The 26828-nt window shown below is 42.7% G+C and overlaps 2 protein-coding genes across 3 annotated transcripts in view; one reads left to right on the plus strand and one right to left on the minus strand.

The window, feature by feature from the left end:
- ror1 (receptor tyrosine kinase-like orphan receptor 1) overlaps positions 1–26828 on the minus strand; it is a 246609-nt gene that overhangs the window by 82029 nt on the left and 137752 nt on the right. The gene's annotated exons all lie outside the window — the stretch shown is intronic.
- Positions 13743–22623, plus strand: LOC139541520 (uncharacterized). Of its 2 annotated transcripts, XM_071346249.1 has the most exons (10): positions 13743–16981; positions 17917–17970; positions 18301–18399; positions 18503–18610; positions 18828–20898; positions 21023–21127; positions 21216–21287; positions 21428–21517; positions 21606–21677; positions 22201–22623. In XM_071346249.1, exons 2-10 carry the CDS (start codon positions 17929–17931, stop codon positions 22407–22409), a joined length of 2868 nt encoding a protein of 955 aa, XP_071202350.1. In that variant the 5' UTR covers positions 13743–16981; positions 17917–17928; the 3' UTR covers positions 22410–22623. The 2 variants fall into 2 exon arrangements, with proteins under 2 accessions (XP_071202350.1, XP_071202351.1); XM_071346250.1 differs by lacking the exons at positions 18828–20898; positions 21023–21127; positions 21428–21517; positions 21606–21677.

The following is a 26828-nucleotide window of genomic DNA, read 5'->3' on the forward strand; positions in this document are numbered from 1 at the left end:
AGCCCATACACGCCGCAGCATACATGTTGGACCCCAAGTATGCTGGCAAGAGCATCCTGTCTGATGCAGAGATCAACAAGGCCTATGGTGTCATCACTACCGTGTCTCGCCACCTTGGCGTGAGTGCAGTGAGGGCAATGTTCTTGGCAGTCTGGCAAAGTACACTTCCAAGCAAGGGCTTTGGGATGGAGATGCAATATGGCAGTCGTGCCAACATATCTCATCAGCCACCTGGTGGAAGGGACTTTGTGGTTCTGAGGCTCTTTCCCCTGTTGCCTCCATCATCCTCCAAATCCCACCAACATCAGCCACCTCAGAGCGCAACTGGTCCTTGTTTGGGAACACACACACCAAAGCACGCAACAGGCTGACCAATACAAAGGTCAGTGACAGTGAAAGTGACAGTGAAGATGAGGCCTCAGAGTCTGATGTTCAAGAGGTGGACATTGAGGAAGTCCAGGGAGAAGACATGGAAGCCTGAGAGGAAGACAACCAAAGCTTTAGTTTCTAGACTATCCGTTTACAGATGTATGTTGAAAACGTTCTTGGGAGATGCGGTGGATCATTGGGGATCAATCAATATTCCCTTTCTTTTGTTGTTCAGTGTAATCATCCCATGTGAAGAGTCAACTCATTTAATTAAAGTTCAATTCGTAACTAAATAGTTTTTTATTAATCTTTTGCAAATATGTCTACTTATGATAAGGTAAAAGGTTTATGTTTCTGTCTCCATATGATGGTAAATATATCCAATGCAAAAAACATCTACATTTAAATGTTATTAATATTAATTTGCATATATTCCCGTTAATTCCCATATATTCCCATTAATTCCCATATATTCCTGTTAATTCCAACGGAAAGTTTCCACCTCTGAATTATCCCCAAAATGTGCAACCCTAGTTACAGCAGAGACAATCAATCCCCTCCAGGATCAAAATCCATGTTGCCTAAATTGCTTTGTGTGTCAAAAAACAAACGTTTTTTTTATAGCGCCCCTTATGTATACTTCCGGTAATACCATATACTCCGGTATGGTACAGAAACGGTATGACGATATGAACATCTGAATACCACCCAACCCTTAAATACAGTATATATCAACACAGTATTTAATATAAATTATATATTAGATTAAAATGGTATATATCAAATGATGAAAACATATTTCAAGGATCTGTTGATAGTTTATAACTGTCTCCAGCTCAGAACGAATGGCCTGGTCCTCTCAGCATGGGAACAGGAAACACCTGTCTGTTTACGACGTCTCCCGAGACACCAAGCCCTTTCACCTGACCCCATGCCTACCTTTAAGGCATACAGCTCCATGCAGCTCCACCCATAACCCACATTACACTGATCCCAGGCAAGATCCAGACAGACACAGGGATTCTTTCCAGGAAAAACGACACTGCCTCTTATTCTTCCACTCTCATTCCAGCATAGCATTGCCAACACTGAGGAAGAGGGAGCGAGACAGGGAGAGAGAAAGAAAGGGAGAAAGAGAGAGAGAGAGAGAGAGAGAGAGAGAGAGAGAGAGAGAGAGAGAGAGAGAGAGAGAGAGAGAGAGAGAGAGAGAGAGAGAGAGAGAGAGAGAGAGAGAGAGAGAAACACCAGAGGGACACCAAAAGCCGAAAAACTCTTCACTGTCAATCACTGCGAGCGTCACTCCTCTCTCCAGTCCAAATCCCTCATCCACTGAAGGTTAGGAAAATAATCTCCAGCATTCCAAAGTCCTGTTTGGGAGAAGTAACAATGAAGACAGTGGAGAGGAGAAGAGAGACGAGAGAGAGAAAAGAGAGAGAAGTGGAGAGAAAAGCTTGTCCCATCGGGATCTGAAGGGGGCCAAACTCAGTAGGGCCCGACGGAGAGCCACTAAAACAGTCTAACATCTCTGACACAGTCACACCATCCAACCACCACCACTACAGTATTAATAGTAGTAGTACTGCTACTGCTATTACTACTACTACTACTACTACTACTACTACTACTACTACTGCTGCTACTAATACTACTAATACTACTACTACTACTACTACTACCACTACTGCTACTACTACTACTACTACTGCTGCTGCTATTAATAATACTACTACTATTACTACTACTACTACTGCTGCTGCTACTAATACTAGTACTACTACTACTGCTACTGATGCTACTAATACTACTAATAATAGTACTGCTACTACTACTACTACTACTGCTACTACTACTACTACTACTACTACTGCTGCTAGTGGGGAAGGAACATTAAGCTGACCGTGATCGATTGGCTCTATTAAAGAACAACATCAATCCTGCTAGCAGACACTCATGGTTCAACTGAGTGTTAGTCCTCTGTTACAGTAAGCTGTGGTGACAGGCTCCGCACAGCATGAGCTGACTACTGCTGGACTGACACACACACACACACACACACACACACACACAGTCTTGTATTGGTAACCATTTTAGGACACATTGTAGTAATATCTAACAAGTAATCTAGCAATTCAACAACAACCGTTCCAGAACAACTACCTAATACATACAAATCAAGTAAAGGGATGGAATAGAATATATACATATAAATATATGGATGAGTAATGACCGAGCGGCATAGGCAAGATGCCATATATGGTATAACATACCGTATATAAAGACACATGGTTAGCAGATGTTATTGTGGCGAACGCTGTAAATCAGTCAGTTCTTAACGTAAAGACTTGAAACTCAGGATTCTGTAAAAGCCTACCCCAATGAGGATATGTGTTTATTTTCAGCTTCCTGTGACAACCGGAAGTGCCTTGAATTGGGGTCATAGGGGCTGTTTCAAAGGGTTAAAAAGGTCACATCTTTCTAAAATGTCATGTGTGTGATTAGGCAACCCTCATGAACCGGTACATATTATAAAAACAGATTTTTATCCGGTTTTTTTGGCTCTTTTTGGAGGACTTACAAGTTCCACCTAGGTAGTGCTATGTATCCATGTATAGTCTGAATTTAATATATTTCCAGATTATGGTTGGGGGCCATATACAGAGCCACATATGTGAAGAGCAGCTGTCTCTGACGTTTTTGGGGAACGATATTGACATCCAGAAAGGTCTTAGCACAAGGCCCAAAACGAAGCCTGACCTAAATGTGAGGTGCTTTTGGGTGACAGCGGCAGAACCGTTGAGGCTAGAAGCACAATTCAATCACAGGAACCTTCCCAAGGTCCTCCCGATCTGTGCAAGCCTAACCTTGACAGTGTGGAATTAACCCTTAACAGTGAAAACAGGGTGTTTTCTTCTAACAGTTTACATTGACATCTCTCCCCATAGGAATACATTGCCTGCTGCACTAAATTCAACCTGATGCCTATGTGGGTTATGATTGCCATCTCAAGCTGTCTTCAATGACAATCCATCAGGCCACTATGAGGATTACCTGTGTTGAGTTTAAGCTTCCTAGAGCAACCGGAAGTGGTTAAATTACCCTAAAAGTGGTTTTGATATACCCAACCTGCAGTTTGTATAAACACTGAGTTCAACCCTCTGTAAATCAGTCAGTTCTTAACGTGAAGACTTGAAACTCAGGATACTGTAAAAGCCTACCCCAATGAGGATATGTGTTTATTTTCAGCTTCCTGTGACAACCGGAAGTGCCTTGAATTGGGGTCATAGGGGCTGTTTCAAAGGGTTAAAAAGGTCACATCTTTCTAAAATGTCATGTGTGTGATTAGGCAACCCTCATGAACCGGTACATATTATAAAAACAGATTTTTATCCGGTTTTTTTGGCTCTTTTTGGAGGACTTACAAGTTCCACCTAGGTAGTGCTATGTATCCATGTATAGTCTGAATTTAATATATTTCCAGATTATGGTTGGGGGCCATATACAGAGCCACATATGTGAAGAGCAGCTGTCTCTGACGTTTTTGGGGAACGATATTGACATCCAGAAAGGTCTTAGCACAAGGCCCAAAACGAAGCCTGACCTAAATGTGAGGTGCTTTTGGGTGACAGCGGCAGAACCGTTGAGGCTAGAAGCACAATTCAATCACAGGAACCTTCCCAAGGTCCTCCCGATCTGTGCAAGCCTAACCTTGACAGTGTGGAATTAACCCTTAACAGTGAAAACAGGGTGTTTTCTTCTAACAGTTTACATTGACATCTCTCCCCATAGGAATACATTGCCTGCTGCACTAAATTCAACCTGATGCCTATGTGGGTTATGATTGCCATCTCAAGCTGTCTTCAATGACAATCCATCAGGCCACTATGAGGATTACCTGTGTTGAGTTTAAGCTTCCTAGAGCAACCGGAAGTGGTTAAATTACCCTAAAAGTGGTTTTGATATACCCAACCTGCAGTTTGTATAAACACTGAGTTCAACCCTCTGTAAATCAGTCAGTTCTTAACGTGAAGACTTGAAACTCAGGATTCTGTAAAAGCCTACCCCAATGAGGATATGTGTTTATTTTCAGCTTCCTGTGACAACCGGAAGTGCCTTGAATTGGGGTCATAGGGGCTGTTTCAAAGGGTTAAAAAGGTCACATCTTTCTAAAATGTCATGTGTGTGATTAGGCAACCCTCATGAACCGGTACATATTATAAAAACAGATTTTTATCCGTTTTTTTTGGCTCTTTTTGGAGGACTTACAAGTTCCACCTAGGTAGTGCTATGTATCCATGTATAGTCTGAATTTAATATATTTCCAGATTATGGTTGGGGGCCATATACAGAGCCACATATGTGAAGAGCAGCTGTCTCTGACGTTTTTGGGGAACGATATTGACATCCAGAAAGGTCTTAGCACAAGGCCCAAAACGAAGCCTGACCTAAATGTGAGGTGCTTTTGGGTGACAGCGGCAGAACCGTTGAGGCTAGAAGCACAATTCAATCACAGGAACCTTCCCAAGGTCCTCCCGATCTGTGCAAGCCTAACCTTGACAGTGTGGAATTAACCCTTAACAGTGAAAACAGGGTGTTTTCTTCTAACAGTTTACATTGACATCTCTCCCCATAGGAATACATTGCCTGCTGCACTAAATTCAACCTGATGCCTATGTGGGTTATGATTGCCATCTCAAGCTGTCTTCAATGACAATCCATCAGGCCACTATGAGGATTACCTGTGTTGAGTTTAAGCTTCCTAGAGCAACCGGAAGTGGTTAAATTACCCTAAAAGTGGTTTTGATATACCCAACCTGCAGTTTGTATAAACACTGAGTTCAACCCTCTGTAAATCAGTCAGTTCTTAACGTGAAGACTTGAAACTCAGGATACTGTAAAAGCCTACCCCAATGAGGATATGTGTTTATTTTCAGCTTCCTGTGACAACCGGAAGTGCCTTGAATTGGGGTCATAGGGGCTGTTTCAAAGGGTTAAAAAGGTCACATCTTTCTAAAATGTCATGTGTGTGATTAGGCAACCCTCATGAACCGGTACATATTATAAAAACAGATTTTTATCCGGTTTTTTTGGCTCTTTTTGGAGGACTTACAAGTTCCACCTAGGTAGTGCTATGTATCCATGTATAGTCTGAATTTAATATATTTCCAGATTATGGTTGGGGGCCATATACAGAGCCACATATGTGAAGAGCAGCTGTCTCTGACGTTTTTGGGGAACGATATTGACATCCAGAAAGGTCTTAGCACAAGGCCCAAAACGAAGCCTGACCTAAATGTGAGGTGCTTTTGGGTGACAGCGGCAGAACCGTTGAGGCTAGAAGCACAATTCAATCACAGGAACCTTCCCAAGGTCCTCCCGATCTGTGCAAGCCTAACCTTGACAGTGTGGAATTAACCCTTAACAGTGAAAACAGGGTGTTTTCTTCTAACAGTTTACATTGACATCTCTCCCCATAGGAATACATTGCCTGCTGCACTAAATTCAACCTGATGCCTATGTGGGTTATGATTGCCATCTCAAGCTGTCTTCAATGACAATCCATCAGGCCACTATGAGGATTACCTGTGTTGAGTTTAAGCTTCCTAGAGCAACCGGAAGTGGTTAAATTACCCTAAAAGTGGTTTTGATATACCCAACCTGCAGTTTGTATAAACACTGAGTTCAACCCTCTGTAAATCAGTCAGTTCTTAACGTGAAGACTTGAAACTCAGGATTCTGTAAAAGCCTACCCCAATGAGGATATGTGTTTATTTTCAGCTTCCTGTGACAACCGGAAGTGCCTTGAATTGGGGTCATAGGGGCTGCTTCAAAGGGTTAAAAAGGTCACATCTTTCTAAAATGTCATGTGTGTGATTAGGCAACCCTCATGAACCGGTACATATTATAAAAACAGATTTTTATCCGGTTTTTTTGGCTCTTTTTGGAGGACTTACAAGTTCCACCTAGGTAGTGCTATGTATCCATGTATAGTCTGAATTTAATATATTTCCAGATTATGGTTGGGGGCCATATACAGAGCCACATATGTGAAGAGCAGCTGTCTCTGACGTTTTTGGGGAACGATATTGACATCCAGAAAGGTCTTAGCACAAGGCCCAAAACGAAGCCTGACCTAAATGTGAGGTGCTTTTGGGTGACAGCGGCAGAACCGTTGAGGCTAGAAGCACAATTCAATCACAGGAACCTTCCCAAGGTCCTCCCGATCTGTGCAAGCCTAACCTTGACAGTGTGGAATTAACCCTTAACAGTGAAAACAGGGTGTTTTCTTCTAACAGTTTACATTGACATCTCTCCCCATAGGAATACATTGCCTGCTGCACTAAATTCAACCTGATGCCTATGTGGGTTATGATTGCCATCTCAAGCTGTCTTCAATGACAATCCATCAGGCCACTATGAGGATTACCTGTGTTGAGTTTAAGCTTCCTAGAGCAACCGGAAGTGGTTAAATTACCCTAAAAGTGGTTTTGATATACCCAACCTGCAGTTTGTATAAACACTGAGTTCAACCCTCTGTAAATCAGTCAGTTCTTAACGTGAAGACTTGAAACTCAGGATTCTGTAAAAGCCTACCCCAATGAGGATATGTGTTTATTTTCAGCTTCCTGTGACAACCGGAAGTGCCTTGAATTGGGGTCATAGGGGCTGCTTCAAAGGGTTAAAAAGGTCACATCTTTCTAAAATGTCATGTGTGTGATTAGGCAACCCTCATGAACCAGTACATATTATAAAAACAGATTTTTATCCGGTTTTTTTGGCTCTTTTTGGAGGACTTACAAGTTCCACCTAGGTAGTGCTATGTATCCATGTATAGTCTGAATTTAATATATTTCCAGATTATGGTTGGGGGCCATATACAGAGCCACATATGTGAAGAGCAGCTGTCTCTGACGTTTTTGGGGAACGATATTGACATCCAGAAAGGTCTTAGCACAAGGCCCAAAACGAAGCCTGACCTAAATGTGAGGTGCTTTTGGGTGACAGCGGCAGAACCGTTGAGGCTAGAAGCACAATTCAATCACAGGAACCTTCCCAAGGTCCTCCCGATCTGTGCAAGCCTAACCTTGACAGTGTGGAATTAACCCTTAACAGTGAAAACAGGGTGTTTTCTTCTAACAGTTTACATTGACATCTCTCCCCATAGGAATACATTGCCTGCTGCACTAAATTCAACCTGATGCCTATGTGGGTTATGATTGCCATCTCAAGCTGTCTTCAATGACAATCCATCAGGCCACTATGAGGATTACCTGTGTTGAGTTTAAGCTTCCTAGAGCAACCGGAAGTGGTTAAATTACCCTAAAAGTGGTTTTGATATACCCAACCTGCAGTTTGTATAAACACTGAGTTCAACCCTCTGTAAATCAGTCAGTTCTTAACGTGAAGACTTGAAACTCAGGATTCTGTAAAAGCCTACCCCAATGAGGATATGTGTTTATTTTCAGCTTCCTGTGACAACCGGAAGTGCCTTGAATTGGGGTCATAGGGGCTGCTTCAAAGGGTTAAAAAGGTCACATCTTTCTAAAATGTCATGTGTGTGATTAGGCAACCCTCATGAACCGGTACATATTATAAAAACAGATTTTTATCCGGTTTTTTTGGCTCTTTTTGGAGGACTTACAAGTTCCACCTAGGTAGTGCTATGTATCCATGTATAGTCTGAATTTAATATATTTCCAGATTATGGTTGGGGGCCATATACAGAGCCACATATGTGAAGAGCAGCTGTCTCTGACGTTTTTGGGGAACGATATTGACATCCAGAAAGGTCTTAGCACAAGGCCCAAAACGAAGCCTGACCTAAATGTGAGGTGCTTTTGGGTGACAGCGGCAGAACCGTTGAGGCTAGAAGCACAATTCAATCACAGGAACCTTCCCAAGGTCCTCCCGATCTGTGCAAGCCTAACCTTGACAGTGTGGAATTAACCCTTAACAGTGAAAACAGGGTGTTTTCTTCTAACAGTTTACATTGACATCTCTCCCCATAGGAATACATTGCCTGCTGCACTAAATTCAACCTGATGCCTATGTGGGTTATGATTGCCATCTCAAGCTGTCTTCAATGACAATCCATCAGGCCACTATGAGGATTACCTGTGTTGAGTTTAAGCTTCCTAGAGCAACCGGAAGTGGTTAAATTACCCTAAAAGTGGTTTTGATATACCCAACCTGCAGTTTGTATAAACACTGAGTTCAACCCTCTGTAAATCAGTCAGTTCTTAACGTGAAGACTTGAAACTCAGGAGTCTGTAAAAGCCTACCCCAATGAGGATATGTGTTTATTTTCAGCTTCCTGTGACAACCGGAAGTGCCTTGAATTGGGGTCATAGGGGCTGTTTCAAAGGGTTAAAAAGGTCACATCTTTCTAAAATGTCATGTGTGTGATTAGGCAACCCTCATGAACCGGTACATATTATAAAAACAGATTTTTATCCGTTTTTTTTGGCTCTTTTTGGAGGACTTACAAGTTCCACCTAGGTAGTGCTATGTATCCATGTATAGTCTGAATTTAATATATTTCCAGATTATGGTTGGGGGCCATATACAGAGCCACATATGTGAAGAGCAGCTGTCTCTGACGTTTTTGGGGAACGATATTGACATCCAGAAAGGTCTTAGCACAAGGCCCAAAACGAAGCCTGACCTAAATGTGAGGTGCTTTTGGGTGACAGCGGCAGAACCGTTGAGGCTAGAAGCACAATTCAATCACAGGAACCTTCCCAAGGTCCTCCCGATCTGTGCAAGCCTAACCTTGACAGTGTGGAATTAACCCTTAACAGTGAAAACAGGGTGTTTTCTTCTAACAGTTTACATTGACATCTCTCCCCATAGGAATACATTGCCTGCTGCACTAAATTCAACCTGATGCCTATGTGGGTTATGATTGCCATCTCAAGCTGTCTTCAATGACAATCCATCAGGCCACTATGAGGATTACCTGTGTTGAGTTTAAGCTTCCTAGAGCAACCGGAAGTGGTTAAATTACCCTAAAAGTGGTTTTGATATACCCAACCTGCAGTTTGTATAAACACTGAGTTCAACCCTCTGTAAATCAGTCAGTTCTTAACGTGAAGACTTGAAACTCAGGATTCTGTAAAAGCCTACCCCAATGAGGATATGTGTTTATTTTCAGCTTCCTGTGACAACCGGAAGTGCCTTGAATTGGGGTCATAGGGGCTGTTTCAAAGGGTTAAAAAGGTCACATCTTTCTAAAATGTCATGTGTGTGATTAGGCAACCCTCATGAACCGGTACATATTATAAAAACAGATTTTTATCCGGTTTTTTTGGCTCTTTTTGGAGGACTTACAAGTTCCACCTAGGTAGTGCTATGTATCCATGTATAGTCTGAATTTAATATATTTCCAGATTATGGTTGGGGGCCATATACAGAGCCACATATGTGAAGAGCAGCTGTCTCTGACGTTTTTGGGGAACGATATTGACATCCAGAAAGGTCTTAGCACAAGGCCCAAAACGAAGCCTGACCTAAATGTGAGGTGCTTTTGGGTGACAGCGGCAGAACCGTTGAGGCTAGAAGCACAATTCAATCACAGGAACCTTCCCAAGGTCCTCCCGATCTGTGCAAGCCTAACCTTGACAGTGTGGAATTAACCCTTAACAGTGAAAACAGGGTGTTTTCTTCTAACAGTTTACATTGACATCTCTCCCCATAGGAATACATTGCCTGCTGCACTAAATTCAACCTGATGCCTATGTGGGTTATGATTGCCATCTCAAGCTGTCTTCAATGACAATCCATCAGGCCACTATGAGGATTACCTGTGTTGAGTTTAAGCTTCCTAGAGCAACCGGAAGTGGTTAAATTACCCTAAAAGTGGTTTTGATATACCCAACCTGCAGTTTGTATAAACACTGAGTTCAACCCTCTGTAAATCAGTCAGTTCTTAACGTGAAGACTTGAAACTCAGGATTCTGTAAAAGCCTACCCCAATGAGGATATGTGTTTATTTTCAGCTTCCTGTGACAACCGGAAGTGCCTTGAATTGGGGTCATAGGGGCTGTTTCAAAGGGTTAAAAAGGTCACATCTTTCTAAAATGTCATGTGTGTGATTAGGCAACCCTCATGAACCGGTACATATTATAAAAACAGATTTTTATCCGGTTTTTTTGGCCCTTTTTGGAACGTTTACAAATTCTATCTAACTAAGGGTATTCGTACATTTCTAGTCTTCAAAGCTATTGAGGGGATTTGTCTAGGGGGTCATAGCTTAAACATGTCTATGGCAATGAGGGGAGATGCGTATGTGAGTCTCGAGCTAATCAGACCATTGATATAAGAAGGCTTGCCCCTGGACAATTGTAACTTAACTGGGTGGCACAACGTGGCACTCCCGACATCATACTTGAATACTGAGCCAATAGCAGCATCTATATATTAGAAATGGCCTTAGGCCCCATAAAGTTCATAAACGAGATGGGCGTGGCCACCCTACCTTCATACTTGAGGCTTTAGCCAACCGCAAAATATATATACAGTACCAGTCAAATGTTTGGACACACATACTCATTCAAGGGATTCTATATTTTTACTATTTTCTACATTGTAGAATAATATTGTAGACATCAAAACTATGAAATAACACATATGGAATCACATAGTAACCAAAAAAGTGTTAATAAACAAATAAAAATATATTTGAGATTTGACATTATTTTAAGTAAACACCCTTTGCCTTGATGACAGCTTCGCACACTCTTGGCACTCTCTTCGCACACTCTTGACAGCTTCATAAGGTAGTCACCTGGAATGCATTTCAATTAACAGGTGTGCCTTGTTAAAAGTACATTTGTGGAATTTCTTTCTTTCTTAATGCGTTTGAGCCAATCAGTTGTGTTGTGACAAGGTAGGGGTGGTATACAGAAGATAGCTCTATTTGGTAAAATACCAAGTCCCTATTATGGCAAGAACAGCGCAAGTAAGCAAACAGAGACAACAGTCCATCATTACTTTAAGGCATGAAGGTCAGTCAATGAGGAAAATGTCAATAACTTTTTAAAAGTTTCTTCAAGTGCAGTCACAAAAACCATCAAACGCTATAATTAAACTGGCTCTCATGAGGACCGCCACAGGAAAGGAAGAACCAGAGTTACCTCTGCTGCAGAGGATGAGTTCATTAGAGTTACCAGCCTCAGATTGCAGCCCAAATAAATGCTTCCCAGAGTTCAAGTAACATCAACTGTTCAGAGGAGAATGCGTGAATCAGGCCTTCATGGCCGAATTTCTGCAAAGAAACCACTACTAAAGGACACCAAAAATAAGAAGAGACTTGTTTGGCCCAAGAAACTCTAGCAATGGACATTAGACCGGTGGAAATCTGTCCTTTGGTCTGATGAGTCCAAATTTGAAATGTTTGGGTCCAACTGTGTCTTTGTGAGACGCAGAGCAGGTGAACGGATTATCTATGCATGTGTGGTTCCCACCGTGAAGCATGGAGAATGAGGTGTGGTGGTGCTTTGCTGGTGACACTGTCAGAGATTTATTTAGAATTCAAGGCACACTTAACCAGCATGGCTACCACAGCATTCTGCAGCGATACACCATCCCATCTTGTCTGCGCTTAGTGGGGATATCATTTATTTTTCAAAAGGACAATGACCCAAAACTCACCTCCAGGCTGTGTAAGGGCTATTTGACCAAGGAGAGTGATGGAGTGCTGCATCAGATGACCTGGCCTCCACAATCAGCCGACCTCAACCCAATTGAGATGGTTTGGGATGAGTTGGACCGTAGAGTGAAGGAAAAGCAACCAACAAGTACTCAGCATATGTGAGAACTCCTTCAAGACTGCTGGAAAAGCATTCCAGGTGTAGCTGGGTGAGAGAATGCCAAGAGTGTGCAAAGCTGTCATCAAGGCAAAGGGTTTGAAGAATCTCAAATATAAAATATATTTTGAGTTGTTTAACACTTTTTTGGTTACAACATGATTCCATATGTATTATTCTCAGTTTTGATGTTTTCACTATTATTCTACAATGTAGAAAATAGTAAAAATAAAGAAAAACCCTTAAATGAGTTTGTGTGTCCAAACTTTTGACTGGTACTGTATATTAGAGTTGGCTTTAGGCACTTAAAGTCACAGATCTAGGATCAGTTGACCTCCACATAATGTTAACATGAGCCACTAATATCTTACTTCAGTATTGTCTATAGCAGTTTCTTCATTAAGACTTATATTTGGCCTTAATATACACTGCTCAAAAAAATAAAGGGAACACTTAAACAACACAATGTAACTCCAAGTCAATCACACTTCTGTGAAATCAAACTGTCCACTTAGGAAGCAACACTGATTGACAATAAATTTCACATGCTGTTGTGCAAATGGAATAGACAACATGTGGAAATTATAGGCAATTAGCAAGACACCCCCAATAAAGGAGTGGTTCTGCTGGTGGTGACCACAGACCACTTCTCAGTTCCTATGCTTCCTGGGTGATGTTTTGTTCACTTTTGAATGCTGGCGGTGCTTTCACTCTAGTGGTAGCATGAGACGGAGTCTACAACCCACACAAGTGGCTCAGGTAGTGCAGCTCATCCAGGATGGCACATCAATGCGAGCTGTGGCAAAAAGGTTTGCTGTGTCTGTCAGCGTAGTGTCCAGAGCATGGAGGCGCTACCAGGAGACAGGCCAGTACATCAGGAGACGTGGAGGAGGCCGTAGGAGGGCAACAACCCAGCAGCAGGACCGCTACCTCCGCCTTTGTGCAAGGAGGAGTAGTAGGAGCACTGCCAGAGCCCTGCAAAATGACCTCCAGCAGGCCACAAATGTGCATGTGTCTGCTCAAACGGTCAGAAACAGACTCCATGAGGGTGGTATGAGGGCCCGACGTCCACAGGTGGGGGTTGTGCTTACAGCCCAACACCGTGCAGGACGTTTGGCATTTGCCAGAGAACACCAAGATTGGCAAATTTGCCACTGGCGCCCAGTGCTCTTCACAGATGAAAGCAGGTTCACACTGAGCACATGTGACAGACGTGACAGAGTCTGGAGACGCTGTGGAGAACGTTCTGCTGCCTGCAACATCCTCCAGCATGACCGGTTTGGCGGTGGGTCAGTCATGGTGTGGGGTGGCATTTCTTTGGGGGGCCACACAGCCCTCCATGTGCTCGCCAGAGGTAGCCTGACTGCCATTAGGTACCGAGATGAGATCCTCAGACCCCTTGTGAGACCATATGCTGGTGCTGTTGGCCCTGGGTTCCTCCTAATGCAAGACAATGCTAGACCTCATGTGGCTGGAGTGTGTCAGCAGTTCCTGCAAGAGGAAGGCATTGATGCTATGGACTGGCCCGCCCGTTCCCCAGACCTGAATCCAATTGAGCACATCTGGGACATCATGTCTCGCTCCATCCACCAACGCCACGTTGCACCACAGACTGTCCAGGAGTTGGCGGATGCTTTAGTCCAGGTCTGGGAGGAGATCCCTCAGGAGACCATCCGCCACCTCATCAGGAGCATGCCCAGGCGTTGTAGGAAGGTCATACAGGCACGTGGAGGCCACACACACTACTGAGCCTCATTTTGACTTGTTTTAAGGACATTACATCAAAGTTGGATCAGCCTGTATTGTGGTTTTCCACTTTAATTTTGAGTGTGACTCCAAATCCAGACCTCCATGGGTTGATAAATTTGATTTCCATTGACCATTTTTGTGTGATTTTGTTGTCAGCACATTTAACTATGTAAAGAAAAAAAGTATTTAATAAGAATATTTCATTCATTCAGATCTAGGATGTGTTATTTTAGTGTTCCCTTTATTTTTTTGAGCAGTGTATATGACTTTGTGGTTGTGGGTGGATTTCAACTGCTGGCTGGAATTCTCACTCAACTGTACCACTAATATGAACCTGTTCTACAGACTCTTGTAGACTACTATGCACTGAAAAACAGTTAATATGTTACAAATCAAAGCTTAACATTGAAATTTGTGATTTCAAATGCTAAAGTTAAATTCAGATAGGCATGTTATGTGCTCTCTAACACAAACATAAAATGTGTTGTTGCTGTAGACCTTTTAACAGATCTAGGAGCAGTTGACCACAGAATGTTAACATTAGCCACTAATATCTGACTTCAGTACTGTCTATAGCTGTTTGTTCATTAATACTTATATGTGGCCTTAATATACAGCATATGACCTGGTAAAGGAGAGGGGGATGGGAGCAGAGAAGGGGATGGGAGGCTGCTCAATGATTGGCTGTAGTGTAGGGCGTGTCATACAATGTATCAAAATTTCAACTGCTGGCTGGAATTCTCACTCAACTGTACCACTAATATGAGCCTGTTCTACAGACTCTTGTAGACTACTATGCACTGAAAAACAGTTAATATGTTACAAATCAAAGCTTAACATTGAAATATGTGATTTCAAATGATTAAGTTAAATTCAGATAGGCATGTTATGTGCTCTCTAACACAAACATAAAATGTGTTGTTGCTGTAGACCTTTTAACAGATCTAGTTGACCTCCACAGAATGTGCACATACACACTAATATCTGACTTCAGTATAGTTTATAGAGGTGTATATGTCTGTCTGTGTCTTTCAGTTTCTATTTAGACTACATCAAATATGAAGAAGCTGTGCAGCCACACCATGTTCAACATGTTACCTAATTAGCTAGCTAGCTGACAATCTGGTTTACCTGTAGCATATAAACATTTGTTGGCACAGAAAGAAAGGGGATATGAAAAATGATTGATCAAATTCCTCCTGCCAATATCTGACTGGGTTAATAACTTAATATTAAGTTAATATGGACCCATTGTCTTAGACTTGAACTCTTGGACCAAACAGTGGGACTCTGATTTCAGCCATAGGGACTTGTGACTCGACTCCTGACTCCAACATTGGTGACTTTGACTCAACTCAGAGTAGCCATAGGGTCTTGTGAATTGACTCGGACTTATGCTTTTGTGACTCAACTACAACACTGCTGCCATTACATGGCTACTACTACTGCTTCAACTACCAATTCTAGCAAGTTGTACCCCAGGTTGGGTACACTTTTCTGCTGCTCCCTCAAAAGCATTAAGCAGACATTTTGATTATACCTCCCTCCCCATAACTCTCTGTTGGGGTGAGGCTTTCTACAAATATACTAAGCAAGAGGATTACAACAGCTAACACAGGAAGCTGAAATCCTGGGGTCTGCCTTATATTCCCTCAGTTCTACCCCAGTTTGAAAATGTGCTTTTCATCCATGACCAGGCCATGTTTCGGCCATTTTGCCGCACTAGGCAAGTCTGCAATAGACCTTCTCCTACCCGGAAAAGAAATAGGCCTATAGTGTACAATGTTGGCCTATAATGTCATTTTATAACTAGGCCTAACATTTGATAGCCTACCATTTGTAAAACATGCAGTTGCGTTGGCTTTATTAACCCAGTCCTGATTCCTGACAAAGGCTTATAGGGACTTGTCCTTTAAGATATGAACATCAGCTACCCATCAGCTACCCAATGTTATTATGAGTTTTCTTGAGGCTTTTTGCAAAGAGATCAATGCTGATGTAAAGGCCTACGTCTTCACAGCAGTACAAACCTGAAATCACGTATTATCATTAAATTTTATTCCACATTGTGAAACCAGGGATCTAGTGGAAGATAAATGCAAATATGATTAAAAAAAGGCCTGTTATAAGAGAGAAAGAGAGATTGTGAGAGTAGCTGAGTGCCTATAGTGAGAGATGGCTGTTAATATCAGTAGGCTGTTTGAGTGGTCTGTGGGCAGGTAATTAATCTGATTGCTGATGGGTTAGGTTGCTAGATCGAATCTTAACCTGCCATAAGCTACTTTTGTGTCAGCAAGTCTCCCCAGTGAAAAATGTACATATCCACCACTCCATCTTTCATGTACAGACCATTCAAGTAGCTGCACTTAACACCTCACTGATACTGATTGTGTAAGCTACAAACCCAAATTGTCTAAGGAAATGTGGCTAACAGTAATAACATTGCAGACATATTCAGAAATCTGGGCTGATGGAATCATTGTTATGCATATCTACTGGCCATAATTTCCGCTTGAGGTCCTGCCCCTCCCCCACTGCAAAGTGCACAACAGTACCAAACTATCAAAGGTTTTATAGGTCAACACAGTCCCCCCCCTCCCCCGTCCTTTGTATATTATTTATATATACTTGTGTTCCCATATGTACTTCCTGTATCGATGTGTTGTTAATAAAAATATTATAATAATAAAATATACAGTTCCCCCTCCCCCATGTTGCAGCATAAATCTCTGCTCAAGGTTGCCATGTACACTATTTTGTGGTTTATTGTTGTACTTTTAAAACTTTGTGGCAGGTGAAAGGTTTTGGTCGCTAGGTGGAAGTTGTATATTGCAACGTTACCAACATGGCATTTTAAAAAATCATTAATTTCCCTGTATTCTGCTAAAATTGTGCTAGTGAAGGTGGGTTTTGAAGGCTGGTTTTGAGCAGACTCATAGAAAATTGAAATTGACCTGGCAAACCTGTCCCTGCCTGAGCGTGATCACCACTGGAGTAGCTGTGCAGCACGTGTTAAGGAAGAGGAGGATGGTTGCAGATGTTTGCATTCATGCAAGAAGGTAAGCTATTAACTAAACTGTTAACCAATATTTTAGCTAAAATTGTATTTGGTGTATTGACAAGCAATGCATGTTCTCGTTGTCTTTATTTTTAATGAATTAATGTCAGTCATGTATATCTTTCGGTGGAATCCAACATGCATTGACGATGTCTGAAAGCCGCATTGTGTCAGATATACTGCGTCATGACATTGAAATTGGCAGGTTTATCCAAACAATTCATTAATGTGCAATTGTTACTTTGCATGTTTCTACCTTATAGTTATTTGTGGCTTGCTAACGGTTAGTGTGCTAGCTAACTGTTAGCGTGGTAGCTAACGGTTAGCATGCTACCCATGCTACCGGTAGTTAAAAAAAGAAATATGCTAGCTATGGTTGCAAGCTAGCTAATAAGTTTAGCATAATTGGTAAACGTGTCTATGATTTAGAATACATGATTGTGGTTAACACAATGTTACATGCATTGGAAAATAATATTGCTATAGTGTAACAAGCTAGCAAGAAAAGCCAGTTCCTTTTCATCTGTTTTGTCAAGTCATAAGCCTGTATGTGTGTTAAAATATTTAAACCCCCTCATTAAATTCATGTATTGAAGTTGCGCCCGTTTTTTATAGCCCTTTCTTACCCAAATACCGTTTTTTACATTGAAATAATTCAGATGAAAATAAGAAATATGTTAAACTAATTAAGAAATAAGTGACCAGATTTTTTTTATTGAAAACCATGGACATTAGTTTGGGTGGGGGGAGGGGCGTGGTAGGGTTCCTAGTTCTTTTTTTTTTGCACATAAAAGAGTGAAACACCACAACAAGAATAAGGGTTGTGGAAAGTGTCCATTTTGGTAGGACTGTGACAATTCACTGTCTTGAAAAAATATATACATATATTGGCAGATTCTTTAACCAAATCCCTATTTCTTACACACATTTTTTAAGATCGAAAACATAATGGAAGATAAGAGTCCAGGAACCTACAAAGTAACCAATGCGGTATGTTTTCTGATTTGCCTAGTATTTAGAGTACGCTTGCCTTGCTTTAGCCAAACCACTCATACTGATTCTCTTTTAGTCCATCCATAAAAGCAGATTCAGCTTTAGTTGCATGCAGGAACTTGCAGAATGTGCTTATGTTATGCTTATACTTGCTTTTTTACCCTTGAAAGTAGTTTTAAAAAACAGAAATTGTAATAGATGTTTGTTGGACCTCTATTAGTCAATGATAACAGTCATTGGTGTCCCCCAGCCCATCCCCTGTTGTGTGCCGAGCAATCTTGTCATTCTATTAAGTCTCAACTATTCTTTTTGTCTTCCTTTACAAAGGCACTGCCGAGGCTAAGAAGGCGCATGGAACATCTAAAGAAGCATAGTTCAACTTGTGAGGCCAGATTTGAAAAGGAAAAGATAAATCCCGAAGCGCAGGTTTGTCAGTTGTTTAGAATGAGGATACTGGGGATGGTTGAATCGTTATCATATCCTATTGACTAATTTGCACATGACTAATATCATTTTATTGTATCCTTAGATGTCAGACACCGAAGCTGCCAGTACCTCTGAGGCTGCCAGTACTTCTGGGTCGATAGTCATTGTGTTGGATGATGCACCACCGTTGATCAGAACAGACAGTATATACGTAAGTTAAAGTGTCATTCAACACCAGACATACTGTAAGTTCTTGTGAATCAGCTTTGTAAATCAAAGATGGGCAAGTCTGCACTTTCATCCCATATTCATAGTATTATAACATAAACAAGTAGAGGAGCACAGTCGTAACTAATCAAAATGTGCCGGTGTCCAAATACTTTGTAATCTGTCTAGTTATCCAATATAATTTTTTTCTTCAATACAAGTTGACCAAAGCTATGCTTGGATACAAGACTGATGACTCAATAACCAGCATTGACAACAGTGAAGGTGATTATGTCCCAGGGCCATCAGAATCATCAGAGGAAGACAATTCTGATGATTTTTCAGAACCAAAGACAAGGGTGGACAGCAGTAAACACGTTGATTTAGTCTCAGAGGGAGACAGTTCAGATAAAATAGCAGGAGTCAAGAGAAGGAATCCCTACAAGAAGACTAGCAAGAGATGCAGAAGTTCCTCAGAAGAAAACAGCTCAAATGAAGAAACAGAACTCAAGAGAAAGAATCAATATGCAAATACTTATAAGAGATGTACTAGTTCCCCAATGTCAAACACTAGCAGTGAATCATTGCTTGTAATGAATGTCTCAGAATTAGATGGATCCAAAAAGTACCACCAAAAAAAGCACTTCTGTCTGTTTTGCGAGCAACCGCAATCCAAAATTGCCCGTCATTTACAACGTAAACATGGGGATGAAATAGAAGTAGCTACTGCACTTCGGTTTGCAAAGAGATCAAAAGCTAGGAGACTTCAGCTGAATCTTCTTCGCAAGAAGGGGAATCGGGCACACAACATTCAGGCACTTAAAGAAGGAAAGGGGGTTTTGGTACCATGTAAACAAACAAGTAATGACAAGACCAATCACCAGGACTATCAGCATTGTTTTGCCTGCCATGGGCTCTTTAAACGCAAATCTATGTGGAGGCATGTGGCAAGGTGCACACTAGCACAACACGTTCGAAAGGAGATGCCTGGCAAAACCAGAATACAGGCGCTCTGTGCTAATGCTCAACCGGTTGCTAAAGGAGTGAGTGAAAAGGTATGGAAACTTGTGAGTAACATGGCTCAAGATGATGTAGCCCATGCAGTAAAACAAGACAGATACATCTTGGCATTGGGTGAAAAAATGTACAACAAGAAAGGGGAGAACCCCTCACAACACCAGCACATTCGTCAAACTTTGCGAGAACTAGGGAGACTTGTGATTAAAGGTAGAAAGGTGACACCACTGAAAAAGATGAAGGATTATATCAACCCAAAACACTTCCAACACATCATAAAAGCTGTCAAAGAAGTGACTGGCTATGATGAAAAGACAAACAAATTCGAAAAAGCAACCCTGGCGACAAAGCTTGGGCAAAGCATCCAGAAAATTGCAGACATCATGGAGGGTGAAGTTCTTATTACCCAGAATGAAGAAAAGTTGAAGCTTGTCCGAGACTTCCAAGGCATCTACCGTCTTCGCTGTAATGAAATGATCTCTTCTGCTGCATATCGTACACTTGAACAGAAGAAATGGAACACACCGCAGCTTATTCCATTAGCAGATGACGTTAAAAAAATACACATGTACTTAGATGAAAAGCAGAAACAATACTACAACCAACTGTGCGATGAGAAAACCTCAGGAAAATGGAGCAATCTAGCAAAAGTGATACTGCCTCAGATGATTATCTTCAACAGGAAAAGAGAGGGAGAGGTGTCAAAGATGTCTGTGGCAACATTTCACTCCAGGGACAAATCCCCACTTAACAAAGATGTTGCAGTGGCGCTAACAGAGGTTGAGAGACTCCTCTGTGCGCATTTTGAACGCATTGAAACCTGTGGGAAGCGTGGCAGGAAGGTGCCTGTAATCCTTACTCCAGTGATGGTGGAATCTTTAGAGCTGCTTATCAAAGAGCGGTGCTCATGTGGAGTGAGCGAAGGAAATATCGACTTATTTGCCAGGCCAGGATATGATACACATTTTCGGGGGAATGACTGCATCCGCGCCTATGCCAAACAATGTGGTGCCAAGTTACCTGAAGCATTGTCATCAACTAAACTACGAAAACAGGTTGCCACCCTCTCCAGAGTGTTAAATCTCAATGATACAGAACAGGACCAGTTTGCTGACTTCTTGGGTCACGACATTCGGATTCATCGAAAGTTCTACCGTCTTCCAGAGGGAACGTTTCAGTTGGCCAAAATAAGTAAAATACTGATGGCATGTGAACAGGGCAGATTGGCAGAGTTCAAGGGGAAAAGTCTGGATCAAATAACCATCAGTCCCAGTGGTAAGTTTACCCCCAGTGTTTAGTTTAATGGCAAAAAGTTTACACTGACAATAAAAACAAAGCTTTTGTTTTGCGCAGATTTAGCTTGCCTCAATTTAGCATTCTTCTTTTGGCCATCTTTTAGAAAAAAGCATGGCTGAAAATAATGAGGCTGCAGACTCTTGTTCATCAGAGAACGACTCTGAGAGAGAGGAGTCATCTGAAAAATCCTATGAAGAAAATCTGACCGGTATGCCTATACCTTACATAGATATGGATGTATTCTTAATTACAATGTCCTTTTCGAAAAATACATGTTTTCCACTGATGTTTTCCAGGAGAGATGTCAGCGATTCGGGCCAAACAGCCAATGACCAAGGGAAAGCTGGGACAAAAGAGAGGCTCACATGGTTAGACTGTTTCCTGCTGTCTTCAGTCAGTGCATTTTCACTCTGGCAAAAAATGCTGACTCTAATTTCTTGTGCACTGATTTAACTTGCTGCAATTTGCTTTTGTTTTTATTGTCTTTTACAAACTGTTATGTCTGAAGAAATTGATGCTGCAGCCACTGATTGTGCATCAGAGAACGACTCTGAGAGAGAGGAGTCGTCTGAAAAATCCTATGAAGAAAATCTGACCGGTATGCCTATACCTTACATAGATATGGACATATTCTTAATTACAATGTCCTTTTCGAAAAATACATGTTTTCCACTGATGTTTTCCAGGAGAGATGTCAGCGATTCGGGCCAAACAGCCAATGACCAAGGGAAAGCTGGGACAAAAGAGAGGCTCACATGGTTAGACTGTTTCCTGCTGTCTTCAGTCAGTGCATTTTCACTCTGTAGTGTCAACGTATAGTACAGTGCTGGTCCAGATCAATCCTGTCTTCATCAGTTGGTGTATTTCCAACCATGCCAGTACAGAACGGATTAGTTTGGATTGGACACAAGTCAAGACGTTAGATCTGAACTAGTGTGTCAGGATAGATGATAACACAGAAGGATTACCACACTTTACATTGTTTTTCCTGGGGGAGGGAACTTAATTTAATAAGTATTGCTTTTATTAGAAGGTTTACATTGCAAACAATTTGATGGGCTTAGATTCCATACAGATTGAGTCTGCCTTGATGTCAGCATTGCACATTCTTCTCTCACATCCTTATCTATGTAGTTATTTAGTTGGGATTGTTAGTTTAACCTCAACACACTCTGCAGATACAGCTGCAAACTTGTAGAGTTAATACAGAGATGAACACATACTGTATTGTACCCAACCTTTATTTAATGTAGTCATTCATAATGTCATCTCTTTCCAAAGGTGCCAAAGGAACAAAAAGGTTTTGGTCGACAATAGAGGTGGATGCAGTTGAAGATTCCTTGATGAATTTTATCCGAATGGGAAAAACGCCTGGAAAACAAGACTGTGAGAAATGCATTGCTGCTTCTGGCCAAGCGCTAGTAAACAGGGACTGGAGAGCAGTAAAGTTCTATGTACACAACAGAATAGTTGCAGATCAGAGAAAATAAGTGTATAAGATGCTTCTATCTTGGTGTACCTCTGAGGATTTAATGGGACTTACTTGACTGAAGCTCATAGGCAGTTGATGAATGTCCTCCATCTCACTCTGTTTGGGGGAGGTTTTCCCAGGTGGGTTGTTCACTTTTGGAGTGACTAAGGTCTCAAGAATACAAAGCCTGCTGACTTTGAATGTTACAGAAAAATAAAATAAATTTTTCTAAACTATTTATCTGATACTTGGATATAATGACTCCATGACTGAAATGGTTGTTCCAGTTTAAATACTTTACAGTAGAACTACACTACAGAAGAACTACACTACAGTAGAACTACACTACAGCCGTTGAGTTGCCATCCGTGTTGCATCATTGTGGCATTCTACTTGCAATATTTTCAGTCATAAAATAGAATGAATGCATCAAATATCGATGTAATAAATGTATCACTCGTCACTTAAACAATGCCACTTTATATAATGTTTACATAGCCTACATTACTCATCTCATATGTATATACTGTACTCTATACCATCTACTGCATCTTGCCTATGCCGTTCGGCCATCGCTCATTCATATATTTATATGCACATATTCGTATTCATTCCTTTACACTTGTGTGTAAAAGGTAGTTGTGAAATTGTTACATTACTTGTTAGATATTACTTCACGGTCGGAACTAGGAGCACAAGCAATTCGCTACACTCGCATTAACGTCTACTAACCATGTGTATTTGACCAATTTGATTTGATTTGATTTGCAATGTGCGGTCTCCAGTAGGTGGTAAAACTTACAAGTGAACTTTTTTCAAGAAGTCAGCAACTTTCGGTGATTTCCTCATATTAGATTTTTTTTCTAGCTCATGAGTGTAATTTCTGTACTTCTATGATGTCTGGAAAGCAGGGTCCTAAAAAGGTATGTAAATGTGAGGAGTCCTAAATTGGTTAGAAATGTAAGACTGTGTGTGTGTGTGTGTGTGTGTGTGTGTGTGTGTGTGTGTGCGCACGCGCATGTTTGTGTGTCTTAATGGAGAGGATTTGTTGGAGTGATAACCAGATCAAGGGATGGAAGGAGGGAGGGAAGAGGGAGTGAAGGAGGTAAAGGAGTGTGAGGTGAGGGACAGAACGAGACGTGAACAGAAACAGGATCCCATTTAGGAGATTTCCGATCCCCGTCTAATGGATCTGTGTCAAAATGTGAGAAGAGGGCTCTGCGCCAGGCACCACCTGGCCTGGCACTGTCCCAGTGAGGGGAGAGAAGAGATTGACTCTAGTCAGGCATCACCTGGCCTGGCACTGTCCCAGTGAGGGGAGAGAAGAGATTGACTCTAGTCAGGCATCACCTGGCCTGACACTGTCCCAGTGAGGGGAGAGAAGAGATTGACTCTAGTCAGGCACCACCTGGCCTGGCACTGTCCCAGTGAGGGGAGAGAAGAGATTGACTCTAGTCAGGCATCACCTGGCCTGACACTGTCCCAGTGAGGGGAGAGAGGAGATGGACTCTAGTCAGGCATCACCTGGCCTGACACTGTCCCAGTGAGGGGAGAGAGGAGATGGACTCTAGTCAGGCATCACCTGGCCTGACACTGTCCCAGTGAGGGGAGAGAAGAGATGGACTCTAGTCAGGCATCACCTGGCCTGGCACTGTCCCAGTGAGGGGAGAGAAGAGATGGACTCTAGTCAGGCATCACCTGGCCTGGCACTGTCCCAGTGAGGGGAGATAAGAGATGCACTCTAGTCAGGCATCACCTGGCCTGACACTGTCCCAGTGAGGGGAGAGAAGAGATGGACTTTAGTCAGGCTTAAGGGGCCATGCCAGAGGCTGTGCAGGTATTTTATGGGTCCTGAAACATGAGTGACTAATGGAGAACTCTTAGGCACAATGTCAACGTGTCTGATGTTAATACCACAGCACTAGATCTCTATATGTACAGAATGGAAGGTCCACAGTAGTACCAAAGTGATTTCAGACTGAAATGTGCCATACGTTTTAGGAAACACTTCATCCAACCGTGTCTGCATGGCCCTGAACATGGCTTCTGACAACAGTAGAACAAAGAGAGAGGAGAGTATGGAGGAAACCTGGATCTGGTTAAGGACTCATGGGTTTATGGTAGAAATAGTAACAAGGGAAGACGGGAGAGGGGGACAGAGAGGGAAAGGTAGTTACATATTCTCACTCCCTGCGGTAGGTTGACTGAATGCAGTAGAAGTGAACTGTTTCTCTTTATTCTGGTGCACTGAAGACTCCAGGTGCCAGTAAGTATACACCCAGCGTTGGCCAACTCCTGCTCAACCTGCTCACCTCCCTGAAACAGTCTCACCCTCTCATCTCACCTCCTACCAACTCTAGCTCTGCCACTGAATATCCTACTGAAAAACCTTCCTGAACAAAATAACTCTACCATATCCAGTCCAGACAATAGAAAGAGGGATAGCGACCTAGACACAGAGAGAGAGAGAGAGAGAGACAGAGAGAGAGAGAGAGAGAGAGAGAGATGGAGAGCGAGAGAGAGAGAAAGGGGAGAGAGAAAGAGAAAAGAGGAGAGCGAGAGAGAAAGAGAGAGAGAGAGAGAGAGAGAGAGAGAGAGAGAGAGAGAGAGAGAGAGAGAGAGAGAGAGAGAGAGAGAGAGAGAGGGGAGAGAGAAAGAGAAAAGGGAAGAGAGAGAGAGAGAGAGAGAGAGAGAGAGAGAGAGAGAGAGAGAGAGAGAGAGAGAGAGAGAATGCGAAAGAGAAAAAGGGTAGAGAGAGAGAGAGAGAGAGAGAGAGAGAGAGAGAGAGAGAGAGAGAGAGAGAGAGACAGAGAGAGAGAGAGAATGCGAAGGAGAAAAAGGGGAGAGAGAAAGAGAGAGAGAGAGACGCTGAGTGAGAATACACGCACAAAGATCTCTATTGTATTACCTCATTTCCTGTTGGGCCTAGCAGTGAAATCTGCCAGTTTGCTGAGTCTGAAGGAGATTAAATGTATTCCTGATTCAATATAACACCGCTCCGCACCTCACCATATTGTTCCTGTTGCATCCCCTCCATCAATATGCCAGGTCTAGAGAATGTGGCGATGGCTATAGTTGTTAATAATAATCATGTAAACAGTAGTGGTCTGGTCTCCAGTAGTGGTCTGGTCTCCAGTAGTGGTCTCCAGTAGTGGTTTGGTCTCCACTAGTGGTCTGGTCTCCAGCAGTGGTCTCCAGTAGTGGTCTGGTCTCCAGTAGTGGTCTGGTCTCCAGCAGTGGTCTCCAGTAGTGGTTTGGTCTCCACTAGTGGTCTGGTCTCCAGCAGTGGTCTCCAGTAGTGGTCTGGTCTCCAGTAGTGGTCTGGTCTCCAGCAGTGGTCTCCAGTAGTGGTCTGGTCTCCAGTAGTGGTCTGGTCTCCAGTAGTGGTCTGGTCTCCAGTAGTGGTCTCCAGTAGTGGTCTGGTCTCCAGTAGTGGTCTGGTCTCCAGCAATGCTTTGATCTCCAGTAGTGGTCTGGTCTCCAGCAGTGGTCTGGTCTCAAGTAGTGGTCTGGTCTCCAGTAGTGGTCTGGTCTCCAGTAGTGGTCTGGTCTCCAGTAGTGGTCTGGTCTCCAGCAGTGGTTTGGTCTCCAGTAGTGGTCTCCAGTAGTGGTTTGGTCTCCAGTAGTGGTCTGGTCTCCAGTAGTGGTCTCCAGTAGTGGTCTGGTCTCCAGTAGTGGTCTGGTCTCTAGTAGTGGTCTCCAGTAGTGGTCTGGTCCCCAGCAGTGGTTTGGTCTCCAGTAGTGGTCTGCTCTCCAGTAGTGGTCTCCAGTAGTGGTCTGGTCTCCAGTAGTGGTCTCCAGTAGTGGTCTGGTCTCCAGTAGTGGTCTGGTCTCCAGTAGTGGTCTGGTCTCCAGCAGTGGTCTGGTCTCCAGTAGTGGTCTGGTCTCCAGTAGTGGTCTGGTCTCCAGTAGTGGTCTGGTCTCCAATAGTGGTCTGGTCTCCAGCAATGGTCTCCAGTAGTGGTCTGGTCTCCAGCAATGCTTTGGTCTCCAGTAGTGGTCTGGTCTACAGCAGTGGTCTGGTCTCCAGTAGTGATCTGGTCTCCAGTAGTGGTCTGGTCTCCAGTAGTGGTCTGGTCAGTAGTGGTCTGGTCTCCAGTAGTGGTCTGGTCTCCAGCAGTGGTCTCCAGTAGTGGTCTGGTCTCCAGTAGTGGTCTGGTCTCCAGTAGTAGTCTCCAGAAAAGATGGCTTCCTAAAGCCTGATCTGAAGACGTGTCTGCACAGTACACGGTAGAGGGCAGAATGGAGGGGTTGAGAAGAGGATTGTGGAACGGTGGAAAGTAGGGTTGGAGATGGTAGGCTGTGGTTGTGGAGTGTAGTGGTGGATGTAAAAGGAGTGTGTGTGTGTGTGTGCGTGTGCGTGTGCGTGCGCGTGCGTGTGTGTGTGTGGGTGTGTGTGTTAGAACTAGCAGTTGGTCTGGGGCTGATTAGGTGTTTT

This window comes from Salvelinus alpinus, chromosome 16 (assembly GCF_045679555.1).
Source record: "Salvelinus alpinus chromosome 16, SLU_Salpinus.1, whole genome shotgun sequence".
Lineage (NCBI taxonomy): Eukaryota > Metazoa > Chordata > Actinopteri > Salmoniformes > Salmonidae > Salvelinus > Salvelinus alpinus.